At 46.4% G+C, this 26315-nt stretch overlaps 1 protein-coding gene across 4 annotated transcripts in view; it reads right to left on the bottom strand.

Annotated features, from left to right (window-relative positions):
- Positions 1-25557, bottom strand: part of NSMCE1 (NSE1 homolog, SMC5-SMC6 complex component) — a 31694-nt gene extending 6137 nt beyond the window's left edge. Inside the window, exons 1-5 of one of the 4 annotated variants that reach the window (XM_074346167.1) lie at positions 25414-25448; positions 24921-25006; positions 19083-19229; positions 1853-1974; positions 787-864 (exon numbers count right to left, since the gene is read on the bottom strand). In XM_074346167.1, coding sequence (XP_074202268.1) covers positions 787-864; positions 1853-1974; positions 19083-19218 — 336 coding nt within the window. In that variant the 5' untranslated portion in view covers positions 19219-19229; positions 24921-25006; positions 25414-25448. Of the gene's footprint in view, positions 1-786; positions 865-1852; positions 1975-19082; positions 19230-24920; positions 25007-25326 lie in introns of all 4 variants that reach the window. The other 3 variants (XM_045521118.2, XM_010960993.3, XM_010960995.3) reach the window with 3 other exon arrangements.
- Positions 25558-26315: the final 758 nt, after the last annotated feature.

The raw sequence follows: 26315 nt of genomic DNA, 5'->3' as shown, positions 1-26315 counted from the left end.
AGCTGCAGAGGCACATGGACCCGGGGCAGGGAAAGGCCAGCAGGCAAGCTGCCCTAAAACTTCTACCCACACACAGCAGGGTGGAGCCCCTGGGAAGACAGGTGTCTTGCACACACATGTGTGTCTGGCATCTTAGAACCTGGTTCTCAACCTTGGCTGCTTAGAAAGGAATGGTTCTAAAACTTGGTCCTCATAGACGTATTAGACAGACATGGAGTGAGGCCAGAATGTCCACATTAATTTTACCTTTCCAGTTATACTGTGCATCCAGGGCTGAGAACCACTGTCTTAGCCAGATGTTCAGCCAGGTGAGTGACAAGGTGAACAGCTCCAAAGCGGGGTAGGCCAAGCAGCACCTCTCAAGTGTGACCCGTAAATGGAGCACTGTTAAAATGCAGGTTCAGATCCAACAGCCTGTGTGAGGCCTGGGCTTCAGCCTTTCTAGCAAGCTCCTGGGTGGTGCTGCTGCTGGTCCTGGCCGCACTGGGAGTACCAGGCAGTAACGCTTGTTCACTCGTGTCACACACCCACAGGGCCCACTGCTGCTCAGTCAGTCGGGGTCAGACCTGGACCAGCCCTTCTCTCCCAGGCAGCTGTGGCGACATCCCCAGCAAACACCTGGTGGCTGTGACAGCACCTGGCTCAGGCGCTTGGTGCCATCCCCTGCAAAGGGCTTTCTCAGGCAGCAGTGCTAACCCTCTAGGACTGCAGTTTCGATTTCTGATGAAAGACAGAAGTTTCCCATAAGAAGCCCAGCTGATGGGGAATGGGAGTTACTGTACTCACAGCCTTTCTAAACAGATCCAGTTCATTTTCTGCAAAATCTGAGGCCATTTTGGAAATTGAAGTCGTTGCAAGATTCACCTAAAAAATAAGTCAGCATGAGGTTCAGGCCAGTCGCTTGTCAGTTAGTTCACTTGTTGGCTCTCCCTCCCACCCTGCCTCACCAGTCACCGAGCACCTGTCCGGGCACTGTGGGCCACAGGGGTAAATCTGTAACCAGTCTTGTATTACAGGCTTAAATCTTTAGCTCAGTCAATGTGTCTAATTCTCAGAGATTTCAGAAATCCCTGGGTTGTACAGTATCTCCCCAAACTCAGGTGACTCTGGGAGACTTCTCTGCGTGCTAACAGAGCTTCAAACACAAAAGGCACTGAGAAGTCTGGCGGTAAGGAAATCTGATTTACCGATTTAACCCAGCATTTCCATGTTGTTTGACTCCATAACCCTTCCTGCCATGGGACAGAGTTTGGGAAACCCTGGGCTAGAGCCCCTCTCTGTGTGGGCCTGTTTGGTAGAAGCCTGATCTCCTTTGATGGCCTCCGGCGGTTCCCTAGCCAAGGACAGGGGCTTGTCACCTCCCCTCTATTTCACCTCGTTCCCTAGCGAGGAGGGAAAATTTGAGAACAACAAGAGGCCCCAAATGGGTCTCAATCCTTAGGGGTTCCACGCATTTTTCTTTTCAGAGCTTCTATGTCTTATTCCAAATGAAATGGCATTTTATTCCTTTGGAATCCTAATATTCCATTCATGTGGAATAACTTCTTGCAGAGAACTGGCAACAACCAAAATAAATGCATGCTGCCAAGTCTTGGGTGAGGGCTCCACGTGGGCAGTGAAGTGAGCGCTGAGGTTCTGTCACCCCCAGCCCTGATGACTACAGAGGACGCTGCAGACCACGGGGCGCGCGCGGGCAGCGAGCACGGGGATGGAGGCGGGGCAGAGTTAGGGAGGCGGGCCGGGCCCTTGGTGAGACAGGTGCGCCTTCACCCACTAAGGACGCACCTGGCGCGGTGTGCTGTGTCAGCCACAGGCCCTCACACGTCCACCAGGGGGCTCAGTCTGCACTTACCAGCGCGTAAATGGGTCTCCCGTCATCTTCCGTGACTCCTTTCTTTATCTCAATGTACAAGGACTCCAAGACACTGTTAATGTTGTTGATAAAGTCCTCCAACTTCTCTACAGTAGCATTACCTAGAAATAAACAGGCCAAAAAAAAAGGTGGGGGGTGGTGCTTCATCAAAAAAGTGTAGCTTGTTTCAATCCTGCCATCGACCTAAACACATGATAGCAAAGCCAGAAATGGCCCAAGGCCCCAGCCTTGGGCGCGTGCCAGAGCCTGTGGCTTCTTTCTTCCTGGAGCATTCAAAGGACGGAGGGTGCGGCAAAGCAGAGAGGCCCAGGAAAAGGCAGCTGAGCCTGCCGTGGTCTTCCTGTCTTGGCTGGCAGCCCCCAGCCTCCTCTGCTGCCACCGTTCCCTGCCGCCTGGTCACTGTCCCCCACACGGTACTTCGGTGCACCGCTCGTGTGCTCAGAACCTGCAGTGTGCTCCCACTGCAGCCGCTGCCCCTGCATGTCCTAACACACGTGTCAGGTCTACCTCGGTTCCTTCCTCCCTTTATTCGACATCCAGATGTACATTGGACATTTACACGCCAGGCCCAGAGTGCTGATCTGAGGGCGCAACAGTGAAGAATAACTACCAGCAGCCCACGCTGAGTACCTGCCCCAGGGAAGGCCCTGTCTGAGCGTTGTTCACACAGTACTGAACCCATCCTGCCAACAGCCCCCGAGGCGAGCACTGGCAGCCTCCTAGTTCAGGTGAGGAGGCCGTGATGCGGAGAGGGGCCAACTCACCCTGCCCAGTGTGGCCTTACTTCAACAGGCACGGTGAGCAGTGGTGAGCCCCAATAGCATGGCCACAGCCCCTGTGCTCTGGCCTGTACGCCACCTTGCCTCTGTCTCCATGGGAGGCACACAGCCTGGAGACACACCAGGAAGCTGACACCACTCTCTAGGGCCATCGGTCTGTCAGAAGACGGGGTGTGGACAGGGCCCGGGGAGGGGCGGCCCCATCTAGCACTGCAGGGGCCCGGGGCGAAGGACAGCGGACTAGCAGGAGGGTTGATGAGGCTGCAGCAAGAAGTGGGAGCCAGATCACACAAGTGATCTGCAGGAGAGGGGAGCGTGACCTTTCTCTTGTGGACAGCGGAGTCGGAAGCAGAGGAGGAATGGGCAGCCTTGTGTCTGGAAATTACCCTCTTGTTCTGTGATACTTTTTAAACCAAGAGTATGTATTACTGTTTTCATTTATTAAAATAAGTAATTTCAAAAGATCTGTGCCTTAAAAAAATCACTCTAAGAAAGAAAAAGCAGCTGAAAAACAGACAATATGACATTTATGTTAAAAAAAAAAATAAGAAAACCATCAAAACAATACTGCAGGGAAAAGGCACCATGCTGATGACCAAGGCCATAGATAGGAAGGGGACTAAGATGAGAGGGTCATCCCAGGACCCCTGACATTTATCTGTTTGGCTGCTTACAGAGAAAGGTACTTGCAAGCTCCCTTACACCTAAATATTATCAAATTAAAAAAAAAAAAAATCACGCTGGAGGCAGTGGAGGTCACGGACATGACACAGGCATGGTGTCTACTGAGGGGACCCAGAAAAGCTAATGACAAAGACCAGGACAGTAATACTAATATGCAAATCACAGCATGAGTCTAATCTTCCATTATAAGTAAAGTTGTTTAAGTTAAAAAAAAAAAGTAAAGTGAAAAGTTAGTATTAAACAGATGGTATGTGGATATGGCAAAAATCCTGACAGGAGTATGATGATGAAATTTGGCCACAGTGTTTTTAATCTAGGACTTTAGAGCTGAAAGATACCTTAGAAATGTTCTGGTCCACCTTAGCGGCTAAGGAGGACTGTCACAGAGACCCTTAGATGAGCACAGAGGCTCTGAAATGATGCACAGCATAGTAAGCACCGTGTGCATCTGTCAAACAAATGTATCTACCCCGTTCCGGTTCCTGTTTCTCCCTAGCAATCCTGCTCCACACCACCGTGTTTTATCATAATCTTCTGCTTTTAGTTCTAAGATTGTGTGTCTGTATAATTTTGCTAAAAATGAAAACTGTTATTTATGTTTAAGTCTCTAAACCAAATATTCTTTTCCACTTTATATCACTCCCTACTATGTCCTTCTTTCTAAACATCTGGGGCAGACAATTTTAAAAACTAGATTTCTACCTTTGTAAGTGCACTGGCTTCCTATTGCCTCTGGAACGAAGTACCACAAACTTAGTGACTTAAAATAACACATCATCTTATAGTTCTGAAGGCCAGAGGACTACAGAGGGTCAGCAGGGTGGCAACTTTGCTGGAAGTTTCGGAGACCTGCTCCCCAGGCCTTTTTCAGGTTCTGGAGACCCCCGCATTCTGCAGCTTGCGGCCCCGCCTCACGCTGACCTCAGCCTCACCTTCACAGCCCCTTCTCACCCCTGTCCCACCTGCCTCCTTCTTATCCGGATCTCCCTGCTCACACTGGGCTCCCCTGGATGCTCCGAGCTAATCCCCTCATCTCACAATCCTTAACTACATCATGTTTGCAAAGTCTCTTTTCCCAAGTAAGGAACATCTTCACAGATCCTGGGGAGCCATTACAGGCATAACTTGGAGATACTGTGGGTTCAGTTTCAGACCATTGCAACAAGGCCAATACTGCAATTTAAAAAAAAAAAAAAAGGCCACAGCTGCTGAAAAACCGACCAGAGTGAGACAGTCATACTTTCTGCCTCCGTGCCTTTGCTCACGCACCCTTCTTTCTGAAATGCCCTCCCTCCTCTCACTCCCACTTCTGTCTACTAGTTGCGAAAGCCAACTCAAACGGCCCTTTTCTCTTGAGACGTTCTCTGCTGCCCCGGCACAAAGAGCTCTTGTGCCTTCTTCCTCTTCCACGCCACGCGAAACATCCCTTCAGGGCGCGTGGGCCTGGCTGTGAGGCCTGAGCCTGTGCCCCTGGCTTGCCGGGAACCCTTTCCTCCCTGCACGGCCCCCAACTCAACCCCGGGAGATGGGAGCGTGGTGACGAGGCCTTCAGGAACCACCTCCCGCCGACTGACAGGACGCTTCACAGGCAGGAACCACCCCGTCCCCCAACCCCACACACAGTGGCAAGTCCCACCTCCCTCTGAAAGTGAGAATTCACATTTTCCACCGAAAAGGCCTCTCCTGGGTGTCGTTCAGAAAAATGTACTCTGTGGGCAGATCAAAAGCATCCTACTACATCGGACTTTCCAGAAACCTCGTCCGCATGGAGGTGAGCTAATAGCCGCCCTGAGCTCTCCCCTCTCCCACCACCTCTGGTTTGTTGTCCAGCCTCACTTTTCAGAAACATGAATGTTTTCAATGTATTTTCATAAGAAAAAAAGCCGACAACCCACTTTCTACCACTGTCCTTATGGTGGAAACCCGCCACGTGCTCAGGTGCTGGTCCTCTCCTCCCGCCACATCAGTGTCCCACTCAGGGGCCTGGCCACGTCCCTTTCCACCGCTGCCACTGCACGGTTCCCCACAGACGCCTGCACTGGACCATCTCTGTCTTAATCACAAGCGGGGAAGAAGCTTCTCATATGTTCAGCAACACTCCCCACGACTTGACCTTTCAGGGGCAACACAGGCAGCCTGGGCCACAGGACCAAGCAGGGCCAGCCCAGTCCCACCTTGCCCCTCGGTGGGACCCCAGGCAAGTCTCTCCCTTTCTCTCATCCCTGAAGGCTACCCACCACCTCATGTCCAACCTCGCACATGTCTGGAATACTTCCTCCAACCCCCTGCCAACCACCAGCCCCTGCTCCAACCAGCCAGGCTCCCGACCCTCTGGCACCCTGACCACGGGCCCTTCCTGTGCAGGCCTGCCCTGACCGCACCAGATGAGGCTCCTGGGCTCTGGCTCCGTCCGCCTACAGCCCTCAAGCACTTCCTCCCCATCATACTGCATTCCACTTACCAAGTCCGGTGCCCTACTTCCCCCATAAGTGTGATTTTGGTGGGAGAATAAACCCACATCCAGAGAAGCAGAGGTCAGGAAGCTGAGGGGGCCAGATCTCAGGTCAGCCAGGAGTGGGCCCAGAACCTACGCTTAGCCTGTCAGACACGTTCTCAATCTAAGCAAGGGACCAAGGGATGGCTGAAGGTGGTTCCAGCCCAGCCACTACAGAGGGAAGGTGGCTTTGGCCGTGAGGTGCTGCCATACTTCCTGTGCCCTCTGGCTCCTGCCTGTTCCCCAGCCTGGCCCCTAAACATGATCAGTCCTGTGTGTCCCTTTCCCAAGAGCCTCCCAATACATTTCTTTTTAAGTTGGCCAGAATTGGGAACTCTTGTTGGCCACCAAGATCCCTGACATGCCCATTAAGTGTCAAGGTAACACCAGATCAGTGCTTCCCCAAACCAAGTCTTCAAACCAGCTAATTTTCACTGTTCTGCCCCTCTCCCTCCCTTGTTCCTGGAGCCCATGATGAAAAAGCTACAGTTTGCAAATCTGTAGGAACAAACTGGACTGAAGGAGTGTCCAAGAATACATTTGGCCCCAGTATCCTATGAGTTCATGGTCATGATAAACTATATGCGATACAGACCACATGCTGTGACTCTGAGGCAGCTGTCTCCAGTCTTGGGTCTACCACTCTGAGGGACTTTAGACAACTAATGAGTAACTGTGCTCCTCCCTTCAGAATCCTGAGCCAACTGAGAAAAAAAGATCGTTTTTTTGCAGGTAGAGCTGGATCAGAGGCTGGGTCCGTCCACACCAATGACGGCAGCCATCGATACAGGAAGACCAGCTACGAGAAGTAAGAACAAGCCCCTGGACCTACTATGACTGCCTCTTCTCAGAGAGCAAGGAGACACCCTAACCAGGGCAGTGAACACCACGTCTGGACCAGGAAAGGGTCTGCAGATCGTTGGGGCCAGCTGTTCCCCCTCTACCTGTAAGCTGGGTGTACCTGTGCCTCTCTTACGGGCTATGGTGAAGTTGCCCTTGTTGGACTGAGAATAACGGACCTGCATATGTGGGGCTGTCATCGCCTTAGTACGTGCTGGGCACTGCTCATTAGCCTGGCTCGCTTCATCACTGTGAGAACGCTAACTCCATGAGGTGAGCTATAATTGCCATCTTTCCATACCAGAGGCTTGGAGAGTTATCTTGCCCAGAGCTCCCCATCATGGAAATGGACCCCAGGCCTGGCCAACTCCAGAGCCCACGCTCCTGTGCACGAAGCCACCCAGACTCTGTAGAGCAGAGCAATGTCCTTGGAGAACATTCTCGATCCCGACCCCACCGAGGTCGAATCGACCTTTCTCCAGAACCTAGCACTGTGCCTTCAAGGGCACAAAGAGGGATTTAGCCAACATAGAAAGATGGAAAGAGCCTGGCCAGTGCCTGGTCAGGACTCCAGAGGCAGTGCTGATGACAGAAGGCTGTGCCCGTGAGGTACTACGGGCAGCTGGGCCTGGCCAACCCCCATCATCCCTTGGCAAAGAAAGGTGGTCCAGCCCTGACTAGTCAGCACACACTGCTGTGGGAGGAGCTGAACTAGAGGCCAAGGACTCAGGAGAGGACAGACAAGCTCTCTCTTTAGCAGGAAATGCCTTTCAATTGGGGCAACTGAAAAATGGGACTTGGGGCGATGGACAGGCTTGGGGCAGCACTGAACAGAGAGGACACTTTCTGAGGGGTGGGAGCTGGTCCAATTCATTCTGAGAGATTGTTTTCCTGGCCACAACTATATATATATCATCTCCTTTTCTTTTAAAATTAAACTTTAATTCAACCAACAAACCTCTTCTTGTTAATCAGAGTCCCTCCTTCCCAGAAGCCTGTGGAGACCTAGGGTGTACTCGGACAGCAGGAAGTCTGCTGCCCTAATGACTGAGCAACAAACTAGGCACCACAGATAGGAAATTTTTAGGCAGAGGAAATGCTATTTTAGGCAGAGGAAATAACAGTAAAAAATAAGACCCCAGGGGACCAAACCACTTATAGGCCAACTTGCCCCATGACAGCCCTCTCATCCAATGGGGCCCACTGCGTGGTCCTCCTGAGCACGGCGCTGAGGATGGGGCAGCCTGGGCCCTGGACCAGACATGGGCACTAGGGCACACTGGGCCCAAGAGCAGACCCCAGGCTGGGAGAGGCAAGGCGGCAGGGACACTGGGCCGGAGAGTGTGTGAGCGTCACGTCTCAGCCCATGGCTTTCACTTCAACTGCTTGAGGAGGATGAGCCTCTCAGCACTCAGATATGTGAGTGGAAAGATGGGCACTCACAGTGGCACCTCCACAGTGTGGCTAGTGAACAGGGCTGAGGAGGGTGGGGATGGAAGGAGCGCAGCTGTATGTGGCAGATACATTAGACAAGCAGTTCTCTACACCCTGCATCAACTCGCCAAGCACTGCAGCTCTGCTCCCCCAGGGTCTCATCAGACCCTCACGAACAATGGCCAAGGTGGGCCGGGATGCGGGACAGTCACTGTTTTCCAAGAGAACGCCAACTGTCAGAGACGTTAAGGACTTACCCAAGATCACAAGGCCAGCAAGTGACAAAGTCTGGACCAGAAAATCAAAGGTCTGACCTTCAGTCTGGCACAGTGACAAAAGGACTTGAACATCCATTAAAAAAAAAAAATTCTTTGATAGGCCATGAGGTCTGAGAATTACATCAGAGTGGGACTGGGGTAAGCAGTTAGGAGTACAGATAAAACATTAGTCATGAGTTATCATTTTTACTGGGTGATGAGTACATGAGGCTTCGTTGTATTATTCTCTCTACTTTTATGACTTTTTCCATAATAAAAGTTTAAAAAAATATGTCAGTGCTCAACAACATAGCTGGATGCCTTAACCCTCAGGAGTCTGAAACAACAAAGAGAAAAATGACAGTGTCCCGGAACAAGAGAGATTCGCTCAGGGCTCTGATGGTATAGGGGGAACAGGCTTTTTTAATAATGGGCTGTTTTTAAATCTACTGTTGAGAGATCTGTCTCCAAGTATACAGAGACCTTTTTTTTCAAAGTCAAGAGATTATTCCAGCTAGAAAGTCTCCTCTTTGGCCTTATTTCAAATGACAGGGCATAAAACTCACTTTACATCACGTGACACAGCTCCTGCATCTCAGCCACATGCATCAGGCGCCCTAAAATCCATGAAAACGTTGCTGAGGTGACAACAGGGGCTGACGCCTACTGTCCCTATAAGTACCATAAACTTACCCATCGGCCAGTCCCCTGGCCAGAGGTCTACTGGTCGGTACTTCCGGCAACAGAGCGGCACCGACTCTTCATCGTGGTGGTGCCCAGGCAGGGCAAAGTCCAAATGACGCTGTAAACAGCCACAGAAAACCAAACCTCCTTCAGCAGCACTTTACTGCTGATGCTGTTATGTGCATGTCACTTCCAACTCGCCCCCTGAAAACAGGTGGTCCATCTGTCACGGAGACGCATGGCGGCGCCACCCCCCCCATCCCAGGGAGCCCCAGGGAGCCGAGGAGGGGCCTGTGGGGCACAGCCGCCGCCCCTGCTGAGTAACAGCAGCTCCGTTTTATCTCCCCCAGGCTTCACCGGAGCAGAGCCTGTGGACACTGACAAACCAGATGCCGACAGAGGCCACACAAGAAGCACAGATGTGGGCTCGAATGGACACAGGGTGAAGTGGAGAGCACGTGTCCCATCAGAAGAGGCAGGGCTCTTCTGCTCTGGCCACATGCCCAATATGTGGATTTTTATGAGAAATCTCCTAGTTGTTGTTTTTAACATGGTAATTAATTTTTTTAAATTGGAAATACTGTGGGGCAAACAAACCATGCCTGTGAGCTCAATCCCAGTGACATTCTACCAGTTTTCAAATTCTGATGCAGGCTGGAACCCTGCTGTAATAGAGGCCTGGTGACAGCGCAACCCACTCTGTCCTCTGACCCAACAAACAGGTGGCTATGGTCTCTCACAGAAGCTGGATGGTGAGCAACACAAAGGAACAGACTGTGTCACATGAGTTCTTCTGAGTGACCGGATATATAAATGGACAGTGGGCAGACCACACGTGAAGACAGGGCTCTGACCCACAACCTGCAGCAACCAGCCCAGGGAGCCAACCCGTCATCTGGAGGGACCAGCCCAGGAAGCCAGCCAGCTTCCTTTAAGTCAGACTTGCAGGGAGTCAGACCACTATCTCTAGCAACCAGTTCAGGAAGCCAAACAATAACCTCTGGCTCAAAATTACCAAGTCTTGATTAATAACTGACAGCTTCCTTAATTTTTGTCCTTGCTTCCAACTTAGGACCAACCAGAGAAAAGTCAAGTATGCTCCCCGAACCGATCACAGGATGTCCTGCCCCTAGTCAGCCCACCCCCAGCTTCCCTGAGCCGGCAGCCTCCAGTCAGGGCACAGCTGGAGCCGTCCCTCCTCTCCACTGTCCAGCTTTCCCCTCCTCTGCCTGCCATCCAGTCTCTGCCAAAACACACATGAAGGTGGCTGACTCCCTTGCTGGGGCAAGCTGGGAATAGACAGCCCTTGCCTGTTCTCATTTGGGTGGGCTTCGCTTGTGTCCACAGTTTGTCCTACAGGACTTGGCTCTGTACCCTGTCCCTGGCAGGGGTTAGGAGGGTGGCTGAATGGCGTGTGCAGGCCGGTGGTGCCACCAGAGAGATGACTCTGGCCACATTCGTCCAGTTCATGACATCCTTCCTCTGGGTCCCCACCACCTTGCCTCTGAGTATAAAACAGGCCTCCTATGATCTCCTGGCATCCACTCTAGCCCTTGACAGCTGTCCTCCACGTGCAGCTAGGGTGGGGCCAGGTCCTGGCACTATCACCTACAGCCCAGAAGCTACCAGTGGTTCCCCTAACCCTTAGTCACACTCCTGTGCACCCCCTCGGTCTACACTCCCACCACACTGGCCTTCCTTCTGTCACTCACACTCCATCCCAGCACTTACATTCATAATTTCCTTCCACAAGGAAATAGTGACTATACTTCCTAGATTTTCAGAGAAAATCCGAGCATCAGAAATTCAGCCTTATGGCCAACATAATAATTGCTATCACACCATTTACCAACATTAGGGATCTTCTGAGTCCCAGTACCTCACCTCCCAGCCCCCACTGCGGGGATCTGAGATCAGATGACTCAGAGGGACACACGAGGAAGGAAGGGGCAGCAGGCAGCACACACTGAACATGTACCAGGAAACGCTCTGTGCCAGGCACTGCACATAAGTTCCCTGTTTAATCCTCACAACTTTTCCTTGGGGTAGATAAGATTTCCTTTATAAAACAGGAAGCTGGGACTCAGAAAGTGGGGGGAAAAAAGACCTTTCCCAAGTCCCTGATTGAATCTGTGTCTTCAAAAAATGGCTTCACTCTTCCTGCCAGTGGTGCGTGTACTGACCCTCCTGAGGAATCTGTCCGCAGTCCTCCCACAGCCCCTCACAGCCCCTCCCCTCGCGGCGGGGTTCCAATACAAGACGCATTCCAAACCAAAGGAGGCCCGCGCCGGGAGAGTGTGCAGCACACACAAGTCCCGGCTCAGCAAGCCTGTACGGGCCTGAAAGGACTGCTGGGGACCGCCCCGCCCCGCGTTGCTACACTGCACGAAGCCATCAAGGGCTGGCTGCGATTCAGACACAGCGACCCCTTCAAGAGCCAGAGTCCTGAAAGCAACAACACTCACATCCTTGTGGTTGCAGAGCTTCCAGAACCCAAAGACCCCTGCCCAAGTACGACTGCCTGCTGTGAAACAGCTGAAGACTTCATCAAGCCACATTTGAGATGTTCCTTTTCATGCTAACTTTATGCCTCTTTTCAGTTATGATCACAAGCCTAATGCGCCTTGATTAACTGGAAAGGCAAGTGGGCTGTCAGTAGCAAGCTTTTTAACTGTTCATCATGGCGAAAGGGGAGAAGTGTACGATGAAATCATTACAAGCAGGCGGAATACTTATTTGGAACCAGCATCTAATCATCGCTAAGTCCTCCATGGAAAGAGGAGGTGCGTACAGAAGTGACTGTAGATACAAGATGGAATACCAAACCAAAAAGTCAACAGCATCACTGACTCACCACTAATGCATGCCACCCAGCGATGTGCCTGAGCCCTGAGACAGGCCCCAAGACAATGGAGCAGATACAGCCGTGCAAATCTGAGTAAGAAAAACACAGCTAAGATGAGGGCTGATGCAAGGTTTGACAAAAACGGAAAATATCTATCATCCCCAGTGCTCCTCTGACACTCTGATACTGTGTTTCTCATCTATTTTTGGTACATGCATTTCAGTTTACTATTTCTTTTTTTGCCTTAATATCATATTATTTATTCTGCTCACTGAAATAATGTCAAGTCTTAATTTTTTAACCTAAATTTTAGATACTTTAATTTATCCTGAGAACAACAGATAATTTTAAAAACCACTAAAATTTAAAGCATAACAATATAATATAATTAATTATAAAATGTTACTGCTGGAGAGTATAGAACAGGACCTCACATCATTCTGGCAACCATTTAAGAATGAACAAATTTAGGGACGAAACACCAGTGAATGATAAAACTAGTGGGTCAAAACGATTTTTACCTTATCTCAAAGTCCCTCCCTGCAAAATACTTATTAATGACAGGAAAAAGAGTAACTTTACAGTGGAGAAACCTGGCAGATACCATCCGAATCCACACTGTATACCACCAGACAGGATGCGAAAACACAACACCATTTCCGTATTATTTCCGCAAAAATAAAATGTATAAACTGAACTGAATCAGCAGGAAGCACCAGACAAACCTAAACTGAGGAACATTCTACAACTATGCTACCCAGTACGGCAGCCCCTGGCGCACAGGTGGACTGAGCGCTGGCAGTGAGGCTAGTCCAAATTAAGGTCTGCTGTCCATGTAAAACAGACACTGGACTGCAAAGACGTAGCATTAAAAAATGTAAAATACCTCATTAATAATTTATTTTATATTGATCACACGTTCAAATGATAGCATTTCGGATGTTAATTTCACCTGTTTCTTTCTGCTTTTTTTTAATGTGGCTATCAGGAAACTTTAATGACATATGGCATCGTATTTCTCTCAGACAGTGCTGTTCTACAAAGTAATTAGCCTGTAATCTTCAAAAATACCAAGGTCATAAAACTCCAGGAGAGACTGAGGAATTATTCCCGATTGAAGGAGCCTAAAGAGACATACATGACAACTAAATGTGACACATGACCCTGGGGTGGATCCTTTGCTAAAAAAGACAACATTGAGACAACTGAAGAAACTCCAGTGGGGTCTGTGGACTAGATGACAGTGATGAACCGATGTTAACACCAGGTTTTAATGGTTAGCCTGTGGTTATTTAGGAGAATGTCTTTGCCAGAAGGAAACACACCCTAAAAAATGTAGGGGTGATGGAACTTCAAACTGCTAACCTGTTCTCAAGTGATTCAGGAGGGAAAGGTTCTCTGTACTATTCTTACAACTCTCCTGTGAGTTTGGAACTCTTTCAAAATAAAAAATAAATTTAAAAAGCAACCCTAGCAGCTTCAGGCAAGGAAGGCCCTCAGTGAATCTGGCACCGACTTGGAAGGCGGCATTCAGCAGTGGGGGGCCTGGAGCCAGCGTGAGAAGCAGCTACACAGTGCACAGGCGTTTAGGGGCCTCTGCCTCCTGCTTTGCCAGACGAGGAGGCTGGACCTAGTGATCCTCTAAAACCCAACTTGGTCAACCAAAAAAAAAGAAAATCAGAAATATCAGCCCCAAAACATTTTAGTAAGGCAAATAACTTTGAGACAATTGTTGCCATGAAACTGTGGGCTGTGGCCACCTTCTGCTTCTGCCCAGTAAAGCCGCGTGATCGATGACACACATTCCAACCAAGAGTCAGTCTCGGGTTCAGGGCCCCCTCAAGATCTGCACTGGGCAGTACCACTTTCTGACAACATCATCAGGACCAAGCACTTCCTCCCAAGAGGCCTTGGACCTCTTGCGAAGGCGTCAGAATTCAGGCTACCGTGCTTGCTTTGTTTCTAGGAAACTGAACTAATAGTTTAGGAAACATACTACAACTACTTGCCAACTCTCTTGTGAGTCAGACCCCAAGGAAGGTGCCTCTCCAGGTAAGCCCTGGATACAGGATAGAAAGGATGCTTTTCCTGGATGCTGCATCTATTTTCTTAGGGTCCCACACAGATGATGCAGGGCCTTATGAGACCAAGAGAATGAGCTACATTTTGGAAACCTGTTTCCATTTATTGGACACTTACAGGCCACAAAGCACCTATCACAGATCACATACATAATTTTTACAAACAGCCCTGAGTGGCAGGTATCTCCAGTCCCACTTCACAGACAGGAAAACTGAAGCTCTGGGGTTTAGTGATTGACTAAAGTTACACAGCTACCAAGTAGCAAAGTAGATGCAGATTTTCTTCAAACAGCTTTGTTGAGATATAACTGACAAATGTAAAGTGTACAATTTAGTAAGTTATGACATACATACACACTCTTGAAATCATCACCATAGTCAAGATAATAAAAATAACCATCACTCCCTAAAAGTCTCCTCTCGGCTCTTTGTAATCCCTGTCTCCCACCCCTCACAACTCTCCCCTAGGCGATCCCCAGGCAACCACTGGCCCACTTTCTGTCACTACAGAATGCACTGAGGATCTCTAGTTTTCCGTAAGAAACTTCTGCTGCATCATGCCAGGGTAGATACTGGATTTTGTTTATTGCTTCTTCTGTACCTATTGAGATGAAGATATGGTTTTTCTTTCTCAGTCTGTTAAAATGGTGAATTACATTGATTGATTTTCAAATGCTAAATAAATCCTGCACTCTTGGGATAAACCCCACTTGGTCATATTATATCTTCTTTTTTATTCTTTCTTTTATTCGATTCTTTTAATATCTCTTTAATTGCTGGATTAGATTGGCTAACATTGTGTTTAGAATTTTCACATCTATGTTCATGGGGATCTTGGTCTTCAGTTTTCTTTCCTTGCAATGTCTTCATCTGGCTTTGGAAGCAGGATAACGCAAGCTTCACAGAATGAGTTGGGAAGTGTTTCCTTCTCTTCAATTTTCTGGAAGGGTTTGGGTGGAACTGGTATTACTTCTTCCTTGAATGCTTGGTAGAATTCACCAGGGAAGCCATGGGGCCTGGAACAGGCACAACACCCAGCCCTGTGGGAATATCCCACATTGTTTCCCTGATTCTTCCAGCTGGTTCTTGCCCTCACCTCCGGGAGTTCCCTTGCTGATCAGCTGTCGGCTGGATCCTTGATGGGGTGGAGGGGTCCTCTACAGATCTCTGCTTTTCTCTCTGTGCATCTCTTTCCTCCCCTACTCTGTCCTGCAAACCCTCGCTGCTTTTGTCTCTTTGAACGCTCATCTCCATCTCCCCAACTCAGAGAGTCTGTCTAGCTCTGCCTGGGTTTCTCCCGTGCCGTGGCTGGAAAACTCTCTCATGGCAGTGAGCTGAGGCAACTGTAGTGCTCACCTCATTCCTTCCTGTGGTGTAAGAAAGAGACTTGATCTTTGTCCCTGGTTCCTGGCACAGACCACCTATAACCCTTGGAATTTCCTGAATGATAAAGTGGCAGGAGGGTCTTTTGTTCTAATGACTAATAACTTCAGGATGGGGGCTGGTTGCCAGAAGGACCAAGCCTTGATTAGCTGCTTGGAACTTACAGCTCTATCCCACAAGTACACGGAGAGGAGACTGAGCTAATCACCAATGCTTCAAGCAATCATGCCTGTGTAATAAAACCTCCATTTAAAAAATCCCCAAGTGATGAGATCTGGAGAGCTTCCAGGATGGTGAACACATCAAAGTGCTAGGAGGGTAGAGCACCCAGAGAGGGCGTGGAAGCTCCAAACCACCCCTGCCCCCAGGCCCTGCCCTGTGCATCTTATCCATATGGCTCTTCTCGAGTTGTATCCTTTGTAATAAACCAGAAATGCAAGTAAAGCATTTTCCTGGGTTCCGTGAGCTATTCTACCAAATTATTGAACCTGAGGAGGGGGTCATGAGAACCCCTGATTTATGGCCGGTCAGTCAGAAGACGGGGTGGCCGGGAACTTGTGACCAGCATCTTGAAGTAAGGGTAGTCTTTTGGGACTGAGCCCCTTTAACTGGTGGGATCTGACGTTAACTCCAGGTAGACAGTGCAGAACTGAACTGAGTTACTGGACACCCAGCTGTGTCCAGAGAACTGGAAAGGTAGTGTTGAAAAAGAAAATATGTATTTGGTGTCAAGAGGGAAAAAAAAACCCTCAGTGCCTACCTCTCAAGAGATCACTGTCCTCCACTGACTAATGTCCAATGTTGCGTTTATTTTGTCCACTTTTTGACTGTTTTAGACAGGAAGGTAAATTAGTCCCTGTTACTCTATCATGATCAAAAGTGAAATCCTCAGCAGGGGAGGGTATAGCTCGAGTGGTAGAGCACAAGCTTAGCATGCATGAGGTCCCGGGTTCAATCCCCAGCACCTCCCCTAAGCATAAATAAATATACACAATTACCCTCCCCCCCAGGAAAAAAGTGGAAATCCTCAAATCCAAGTCTTCTTAACCACTACTCCCTAGGCCTCCTGTACCAACTTCCATCAAGGGGGCTTACACTGGAATCATCTGACTCCGTGTCTGTATGACTCACAAGACCCAAGGCGAAGCAAAAGTTCATCTCTGTATCACAAGTCCTTGCATAGAGGAGTCTTAGGAAGTGGTGCCAGATGGCCACACACATATGCAAGCCCTGGACCAAAACCTAAGGTGCTCTAGGAACACAGGTCCCCAGGGCCACGAAGAAAGGCTAAGGCTTTACACCAGAACATCAGAAAAAAAAATCTAAATTCTTTACTGGCCAGGAGATGTGGGGAATTTGCTTTCCCCTAATGACAGTAAGAAGAGAGCCCAAACAAGAACCCAGAATAGGAAGTGCTCTGATAAACAGGACAAACGTGGGAACCTGCAATCAGAAAAACTTGCAGTTTCAATCACTCCTTTGTTTCTTAAGTATTTTTCCAGTTGGTAAAAGGGGAATTTCCTGGGAATCTCTTCAAAAGATAGGCAATTAATAATACTGGTCTCAGAAGTTTTGACTTAATTTCAGATCATTTCATTCCATCATTCCTTGTTTTAAAATCTCTCAAATAACATTAATGCTTGGAAACAAGCTTTTCTCTCTTCTTTTTAATGAAGGATGAGAGAAAAACTATAGTCCAATCCTGACGACCACAGCCATCACCATATCTTGATGCACAGAAACGGTACATAAAGTGTGAAGAATAAGTCAATTCCTAGACACCTTCTACAGGACTTTCCTAAATTAGGTCATGACAACTTTAAAGGTCAAATAAAGGCAAAAACACTTTCATTTTTAGTACTCAGGCATCACGGAGCTTCTTACAGTGAGCTCTGAAACTTCCCCATCAACAGTAAAGCTCACCTTCAGGACTCAGATGAGAAACTAAAATGGAGAAGGAACTGTGATATAGATCAGATTAAGAAAAGCATGACTGCCCATCACTGGAGGACACTGAGGGCCAAGTTCAAAGTCTTGCTGTGCTTTTCGAAGAGCAAGAAAATGTAGCTTGACAGGAATAATATTCCCTTTCCATAAAGGAGGCTCTCACCAAAGACCCCTGTCCACCCCAGTACAGGCAATCAGAGCAGATATATTTTCACCAGCAATAATTATGTCACTCTCCTGCCTCAAATCCTTCTAGAGGTCTGTAATGTCCACAGAATTAAGTTTAAAAAAAAAATGACTATGGTGTACAATTATGGCTTCTTCATCATCTGTAAACCTACAAACCAAAGGAATTTATTCTCCTCCCACACATCTTATTTTCTTGTCCAAAGTTTCCCAAGCTATGTTATTTGTAGGTCAATTAAGTTTAGACACATGGCATCAAACGAAGTTAAAAAGGATTCCTTACTGTAGGACCCTTCCAAGCTTTTAATTTGTTGACGTGCCCCATCCAGCTCCAGAATTTCACGGCACCAGCCGCCTCAAACCTGCCTCTTCTCTATATGCCACCCTCCTTCCTCGTCCTCTGCATGTCATGGAAGGATGCTGTTTCCATACTCGCTGTCTCCCCCTTCCCCCTTCCCCCCTCAGCTCCCTAGGAGCATGTCTCTGCCTCTGTCACGCCATGAACTGCAGCTCTCAACGTGGTACCCTGTATCCTGTCCGTTCACTGGCCCCCCCCCCGTACCTTTCGCCACCCCTTTTGCCTTGGTTCCCCTGTATGTTCCTTCCACTCTTCTTTTGAAAATTAAAAATACAGAAAGACTAAAACATAGAATAAAGAATGAACGCTTAACATTCCTGTTAATCAGGACAACCATTAGACTATACTAATAACGCCATGTTTGCTTCAAGTCTTATTTTTCTTTAAAGAACAAAATAGGGTAACAAGGAAGTGTCCTTTGATTTCTAGTAAGAAAACAACCCCACTCCACCTCTCCCCAAAGGCAAGCAGCTAACAGTGTATCACACATCCTTCTAGAATCCATTTTCATATCTTTACATGCAGATGTATGTATTCATGAACAATAAAGGGCACTAAGTTTTACAAAAAACTTAACACAGTGGCATCGTACAATAGGTATAATTTATCAACTCTCTTTTTCATTAAGATCTACCAATATTGACTTTACTGATCTATCAAAGTTGATCCTAATTGTTTCTACTGCCACCTCGTTACTGAAGCCAGGTCCTGCCTCTAAGCGCTTCACGCTTATCACCCCATCTACCCCTCCCAACAAGCCACCGAGAAGACACGCCCAGTGCCCTGGATGGCACAGGGCAGAGGTGGCACTTTACTGGTTTGGCCAAGTCCAAAGCTGTGCCCTTCACCCCTGTGCTAAGCTGCCCTCTTACTTTCTACAGCTGACAGAGCCCCGTCCCTGTGCCAGGTGTTCTGTATGTATCACGTCTCTTAATCCTCTGAACCAGTCAACTACAAATAATTATCTTCATTTTAGAGATGAAGAAACTCGAACTGGAGAATGCACTAGAGCCTTGGTGTGAACCATGACTATCCAGCTTCAGAGTCAACTGTCAGATTTATTTTTAAAATATTAAAAGTTGGAAATGAGATGAGAAAGATGGGCTGGCATGAGATCGTGAGAGACTAGAAGCCCAGGTCAGGAGTATGGGTTGACTGGTTACATGGTATTACTCCAATGTCATAGTCCCTGGTCACACGGTACCAGCGCACCCCGGGAACAGGAAACGGCACTTACGGTCATGGACCTTATAGCAGTGCTTCTGCAGGCGCTTAACGTCCCACTCCTCCAGCACTCCGTGAGTCATCAGCAACTGGAGAAAGCGCCGGTGGACGTCGGTCATGACGCCCATTCTTCTCGTGCTGCCCTGCATGGCTGGGGGAACTGAAAAAGAAGTCAAAGAAACCCAGTCACCTCCGGGCACACCAAAAGCAATGTTCCATGCTCCGTACCAACTGACATGAACAAACAGAAATTTGTTACAGTTTTTAAAATCAAGTTCATCATGCTGATTTAGCACAAAAAATGAAAAGGACACAAGTCAGGGGCTAGGTGATTTAGTCCTGGGCAGCAGTGAGAAGGGTGGACTCTGGAGGCAGCCGGGATGCCTGGAATCACAGCAGGCTTCACCACTCAGGTGTGTGAAATTGGGAAACTTAACCTCCAAGCGCTTCAGTCTCGGATCAGAGATGACAGAAACATCCTCCCTAGGGTTACTACGAGGATTAAATGAGTTAATACACATAAAAGCCTATAATAACTCTAAATGGAGTATAACCCTTAAACATTGTGAATCACTATGCTGTACACCTGAAACTTAAATAATATTGCAAATCAACAATTCCTCAATAAATAAATACACACATACAAACACATATATAAGAGCCTAGTAACAGACTAATCACTGAAAAAGTGTTAGCTATTTTTACCAGGAGACAATTCTGGGTCTGAAACTTGACTCAGCCTCCTACCAGATCTATGGCCTGGGATAAATTTAGCTGAGGCCCCTTTTCTTACTACAAAATTAGAATAACGTTCACTGCTTAGAGAACTGCTGGTGGTAAACATTTAATAAATGCTAGTTTCCTTCTCCTCTCCCAAACCACTAATAAAACATCTGTCATGATAGGACTGCGGGGTGTTTTTAAAATCTCCTGCTCTCTACTAAAATGCTATCTTTCCACAAGCCACAAAGGTCAGAGCTGACAAAAGGATTGTACTAGCCCTGATCAAAAAGCCTGCTCCTGCCACAGAGAGGTGGCACAGTGCAGGGGTAAAGACCATGGCTTTAGAACTAGGCAGGTGGCTTTGAGACCAGTGCTTGCCAGACCCTCCTGATCTTAAGAATCAGCTAACCTGTGTATAAAAAATGCAGATCCCCAGGCCTTTTCTGGACGTTCTGACTGTGGAGGGGCCTGGAATTCTGAGGTTTTAACGTTCACTTCAGGTGATGCCATGATTTTACAAGAAATTCACTATTACCTTAGGTAAATATAACACAGAAACATTTTTAGCTAACCTGTTTCATCCCGAAGCCTCAGTCTTTTCATCTATAAAACAGGGATAATAATAACTGTCTTTAAGGCAAAAGAATGCAGTTTAAATGAGAAATGACTACCAAGGGTTTGCCAAGAACCTGGAACTAGGAGACACACAAAAAGGCTGGTTACTTTTCTTTCTAGACGGCATCACCATCTGAGCCTCAGAGCTGGGAAGCTGCACTGCCTCATGACCAGCTTCTCTGCCTGCTAAGATATCCTCAAGAACATCTCCCCACATCTCAACCTCAAACTGGACTCATCTTTTCTTCCAACATCCTCAACTCTTTTCCTCCCAAGTCCTCTTTGAGAATCATGTGGTTTGGGTGATACAGACACCACCAGTCATAGAGACACCATAGACCTGAGCATCAAACTCTGGTCCTCCTCTACCTCAGCCTCAGATCCAGCCAGTCCACAAGTCCCGCCAAGTTTTTTTCCTGTCACTAGGATCAGGTATCTTCATTCATCCATTCTATTTTAACGTACCAAGTACCTCTTTTTGGGTACTTGGTACCCTTTTTGGGTATTTGGTAACTTTGTTGGGTATTTGCCAGTGGTTGTTCTGGGCACAAGAACAGAATGTGCTGGGCTAAGGAATTTGGACTTTTATCCCAGAAACTTTGGAGACTCAGGCTCACCAAACTAAGGTTCTTTAAAGAGGTGATACAGACAGGCTGTTAAACCAGATTAAAAACTTGTCAAATGACTAATGAATAAAATCTAGCTATATGATATAGAAGTTACCACTAAAACATCAGAATGCCAAAAAATTCAAAGGACAGAAAAATATATACTCTGCAAACTAACCAAAAGCAATCTGGTGTGGCTATTTTAATATGACACAAAGTAGACTTTCAGGCAGAAGCATTACTAAAGATAAAGAAGGTCCCTATAAAACGATAAAAAGGTTCAATTCCAAAGAAGATATGATCATTTTAAGTGTTTTGGGCATCCAATAACAGGGCCTCAAAACAGTTAAGGCAAAAATCATCAGAACTACAAAAATAAACATACAAACCCATAACCACAGTGGGAGATTTTAACATAGCCCTCTCAATAACTGGTAAAATGAACCCAAAAAATCTGTAAGTTTAGAGAAGATTTGTAAAACACAGCAAAAAGTTTAATCCAATGGACATGCATAAAACATTGCAGCCAACAGCTACAGAATCTAGAAAACTTCAAGCATACCCAAAATAATTTTTCAAATTGCCATGTGTGGGCCACAAAGCAAGTCTTAGCAAACTGTGACGGACTGGTCTCATACAGAACATGTTCTCTGACTGCAATACAGTAAAGGCGGAAACCAGAAACAAAAAGAAAACTAGAAAAACTGTTTAGAATTTAAGAAACACACTCCTAAGTAACACATTATCAAAGAGGAATTATTAATGGAAATTAGAAAATATTTTGAACTGAAAATAGCAAAATATTACCCATAGAAACTAGTGGGAGGCAACTAAAGCAGTAGAGAGAAATAGACTTAAATGTTTATATATTGGGGGGCATGAAAATTAATGAGTTAGACATCCATCTAAAGAAGCTATAAAAATAATAACAGCAAATTAAGTCCAAAGAAAGTTAAAGAAAGAAAATAATAAAGACCAGAAACCAATGAAATAGAAAATAAGTGTATATCTGAAAAGATCAATGAAACCAAAGTGATTCTTTGAAAAAACTTAATAAAAGTGATGAGCCTCCGGAAGATTTTCCGAAAAAACTTATATATAACCAATATTTGAAATGAAAAAGGGAAACAAAAAAGAGCAAACCATCCCCAAATCATCTGATAAGGCTGACATAAGTTGGGCACTGAAACCAAACAAAGGAACATGAAAATCTCATATCTTTCATGACCATAGCTGCAACAGTCCTAAGCAAAATGTTAACAAATCAAATCTAGCAGTGTAAAAAGGACAATATATTGTGATCTAGTTGGGTTTATCCCAGCAATGGTTTAACATCTGAAAATCAATCAAATATCGTATGTCAGTAATATCTCAGTAAAGCTGGGGGCAAAAAAAGAAAACCAAACAATGCTGAGCCACCACACTGACAGAGCCACCACATTTTAATAGAAAAAAGGAGAAAAGGCATATAATCATCTTGATCAAATGCAGAAACTATAACTGATAAAATTCAACATTTGTTCATACTAAAAACTTTTTAATTAACTTGGAATCAAAGGAAATCTCCTTTTTCTACTAAATGACATCTACAAAACCCCACAACAAATACTTAAGGATGAAATGTTACAAAGTAATCACTTTAAAATCCAAATGGATCCAATGCAACTGAATCAATGTAATCCCAAGCAAAATCCTAACAGGCTCTGTGCACATGTCCATGTGTGATCTGACAAGACGGTTCTAAAATTCACATAGAAAACGTAAAGGCAAAATGGCAAAGACATTTTGGAGATGATAAAGGCAGGACTGTCCTACCAGGTACCAAGACTTATACAGCTAGAGTAACAAATAAAATGTGATAATGGTGCAGAAATGGACACATAAGACCAACCGAACAGAACAGGCAACTAAGAAATAGATACGTCTGCATATATGGACACCTGATACGCTGGAGAAATGGAACTCCAGATCAAAGCAGACTTTCCAGTTTAAGGTGCCAGAACAACCCCTTATCCATATGTGAAAAAATTAAAATAATAAAAATAAAACTAGACCCTTACTTCACACTATGCACAAAAATCAATTCTTGAGGATTAGGGTCATAAGAAAAGAAACATAAAACTTAAAGAAAACAATATAGGAGTCTATCTTTATGACCCAAAGGTAGGGAAGGATTTTTTCAAAAGATATGAAAAGTATAAATCACAAAAGAATACACTGGCAAATTTGACTTTGTTAAAATTAAGAACCTCCGCTCACCAAAAACACAGAATGTGGGGGAGAGAGACAGAGACAGAGAGACAGAGAGAGAGGACAAGCTCAAACTGGAAGGTATTTGAAACACATTTAAGCCACAAAAGATTCATATTCAGAACATATAAAGAACTTTTACGTAAATCAGTTAAGGGGAAGACCACTGTAAGAGATAAAAGAGCAAGAGAAATTTTACCAAGAGAATGCACAAATGATTAATAAATAAAGAGATGCTCAATCTCAATGTCATCAAGCAAATAAGTATTAAAACCATAGTGATTAATGTCTCACCCATCATCAGAGAGGCATAAATTCTTAAGAATGGCTGAGGCTGAAACTCACCAACTGCTGGTAGAGCATAAGCCCTTATAATCACTTCAGACAACGGTTTGATATTACTAACAACTCTGGATATCCCCAGAAATCCACTATGTATACACCTCACAGAAACTTCCACATTTACCCCAAGAAATGTGTTTACAAAGCACGATGTAATAGCAAAAATCTGGCAAAAGTTTAAGTACCAACCAACTGAAGATCACCTACATAAAGAATTTCTAATCATATTACAGAATTCAAAACAGTAATGAAATAGACTACTCACAGAAACATGGATGCATCTCCTAAGTGTAATGTTATGTGCAAAAATCAAGTCACACAAAATGTATATTCAGAATCCCACATGTATAAAATCCAAAAACTAGCAAAACTGTACACTGCATTCATGAGATACACAGATAGTAAAAAGTACAAAGAAAAACAAGGGAATGAGTAACACAACATTCAGAGCAGGGGTTATCTTTTGGGAAGGTCTGAAAGGATTCAATGGAGGCTTTGAGAATACAATAATGTTCTATTTCTTAACTTGGTGGTGGGTAGATGGGTATCCATTGTATTTTGGTCCTTTAAATTTACATCACACATTTTTAACAGGTGTGTTACTTAATTTTAAAAAAAGAAAAAAAATAATGTAAATATGTTAGGTAACAGCCAAAATAAATGCTAATGAAAAGAACCAGGTATAGAATGGTATAGACTGCTATGGATTAAAGAAAAGGAGTGGGAAAATGAGGGTGAAAGATATATAGGACTGTTTATGCACAGAAGTTAGTTGTCTCTGTGAAGGGGGGGAAATTAACCATGGACATGTATCACCTACCCAAGTAATTTAAAAATAGGAATGTTTGTGGAATAAGCAAATTTTAAACCACCATCTGTGCCAAGTGCTAGACGTGTACCTGAACCTTATGAGGAAAGCATTACTGACCCCATTTTACAGATGAGGAAACTGAGGGTGAGAGGGCACAAGGTGACACAGAGTTAGTGATGAAGACAGGGAGTGAGAGTCCAAAAGCGTATTTCAGGAACTGTGGCAACCTTAGTCCAAATAAGCGAGACGTATGAGTTAACAATAAAATTATGATCCAGGTCCCTCATTTGCAATTCTCAAATCTAAAAAGTTCTCAAAGCCAAATATTTTAAGTTTGAACACCTGATCTGACCTAAGGTGAGACTATTTATGGTTGCTGCCTACCCGCTTGGTGTCAACATGCATATATTTAGCTGTGGAAATAGTATGTATTTGATTACAGGACGCTGCCCCAGACCCCCCAGAAGATTCTACAGAACACTGAATATATGCACTATATTACCTTTCGAAAATCCGAGAAATTCGGTATTCTGAATACATCTAGCCTCAGGGCTTTAAAAGAAGGGGCTGTGGACTTGTACAAAAGTTCTGTACCCAAAACAGAGGGGGAAGCAGAGAGAACGGCAAGGACTGAGAGGGTGGTCAATGAAGGCCGTATTTTACGTATTCGGTTGAGGCAGAATTTTGTTATTTTGATTTTTCAACTAATATTATGACATAAAGTATTTTTCACCCACTATTACGATTTTAAAACGTCTGTCTGTGTGCGAAGGGCCAGGATCCGGTCTGCATGCCTCTGCTGCCCCTCTCGGGGCCTCAGTTTCCCCATCAGGAATTGAGAAGCCCCAGCCCCCGAGCCCCCGGCGCCACACTGCGACACACCAGGCGGGCTATCCCCGGGGCCTTACCCCACCACCTCCGTCCGCCCCTCGCCTTCCTGGACGGCCCTCTGCCTTCCCCGTCAGCCTCGCTCCCCCGCGGCCCCGATTACCCACCGCGGCGCCCAAGCGTAGCCCACACTGCCGACGGCGATGGCAGAAAGGCGGGCTCGGCTTCACCTTTAGGGCGGGGCGAACCCGGACACGGCGCTCCATTGGTGGAAATTGCAGATTCGTCCCTCCCATCGAGTGACGCACTTCCTGCTCGCCCGCCCGCCCGCGCCGTTGCCATGGTGCCGTGGGATCCTTCAGTTAGTTCCCAAGTTAGCGCGTCCCACGCGGCTCTGGGTGTTTTACGGGAAAGGGCTTCCACTTTTCGTCCTCCGCCTCCCGCCCCACAGGTGACACCCCGCGACCCAAGAGGAGGAAGAGCAGGAGTGCAGCGTGCCCCTCTCAATGGCCGCGATTCTGTGGGCACAGGTTAGTTAGTACCCTGTCCCGGGCCTCAATTTCCCCACCTGTAGAACTGACTGTGTGGCGTCAAGGTCAAGAACTTGAGCCTAGCCTGAGCTAGAATCATGGCTCTACCATTTAACTAGTTGCCAGATCTTGGGCAAGTCACTTAGCTGCTCCCAGCCTGTTTTTTCTTCTGTCAAATGGGGATAATAGTCTTTATGAAATAATGTGTTTGTGAGGCTTAAAAGAGATAACGCACGAGGAAGGGCTGATTAAATGTTAGCTCCTGCCTTACCTAGGCATTGTTGTGAGAAATAAATGAAGTTTTTAACAAGAGTGAATGGACTGTCTTCAGTCTCCAGGGCACTCATTTTAAAAACGTACTCCTGTCCCCAGTCTGAGAGCTGGTCATGCAGTCTAGCAGGGTCAACAGGTAACAGATAACAAATTATAGACCAGTAGGAAGTGCGAGAATCTATCTGTGTGATGACAGCTTCATGCCCCTACTTGGCGGGTTGCCACTCCTGTGATCTTGGACAACTTCTCAATCTCTCTGGACTTCA

This window comes from Camelus bactrianus, chromosome 18 (assembly GCF_048773025.1).
Source record: "Camelus bactrianus isolate YW-2024 breed Bactrian camel chromosome 18, ASM4877302v1, whole genome shotgun sequence".
Classification (NCBI taxonomy): domain Eukaryota; kingdom Metazoa; phylum Chordata; class Mammalia; order Artiodactyla; family Camelidae; genus Camelus; species Camelus bactrianus.
Note: the sequence above shows the minus strand (reverse complement) of the source record. Positions and strands in the feature narration are given on the sequence as shown.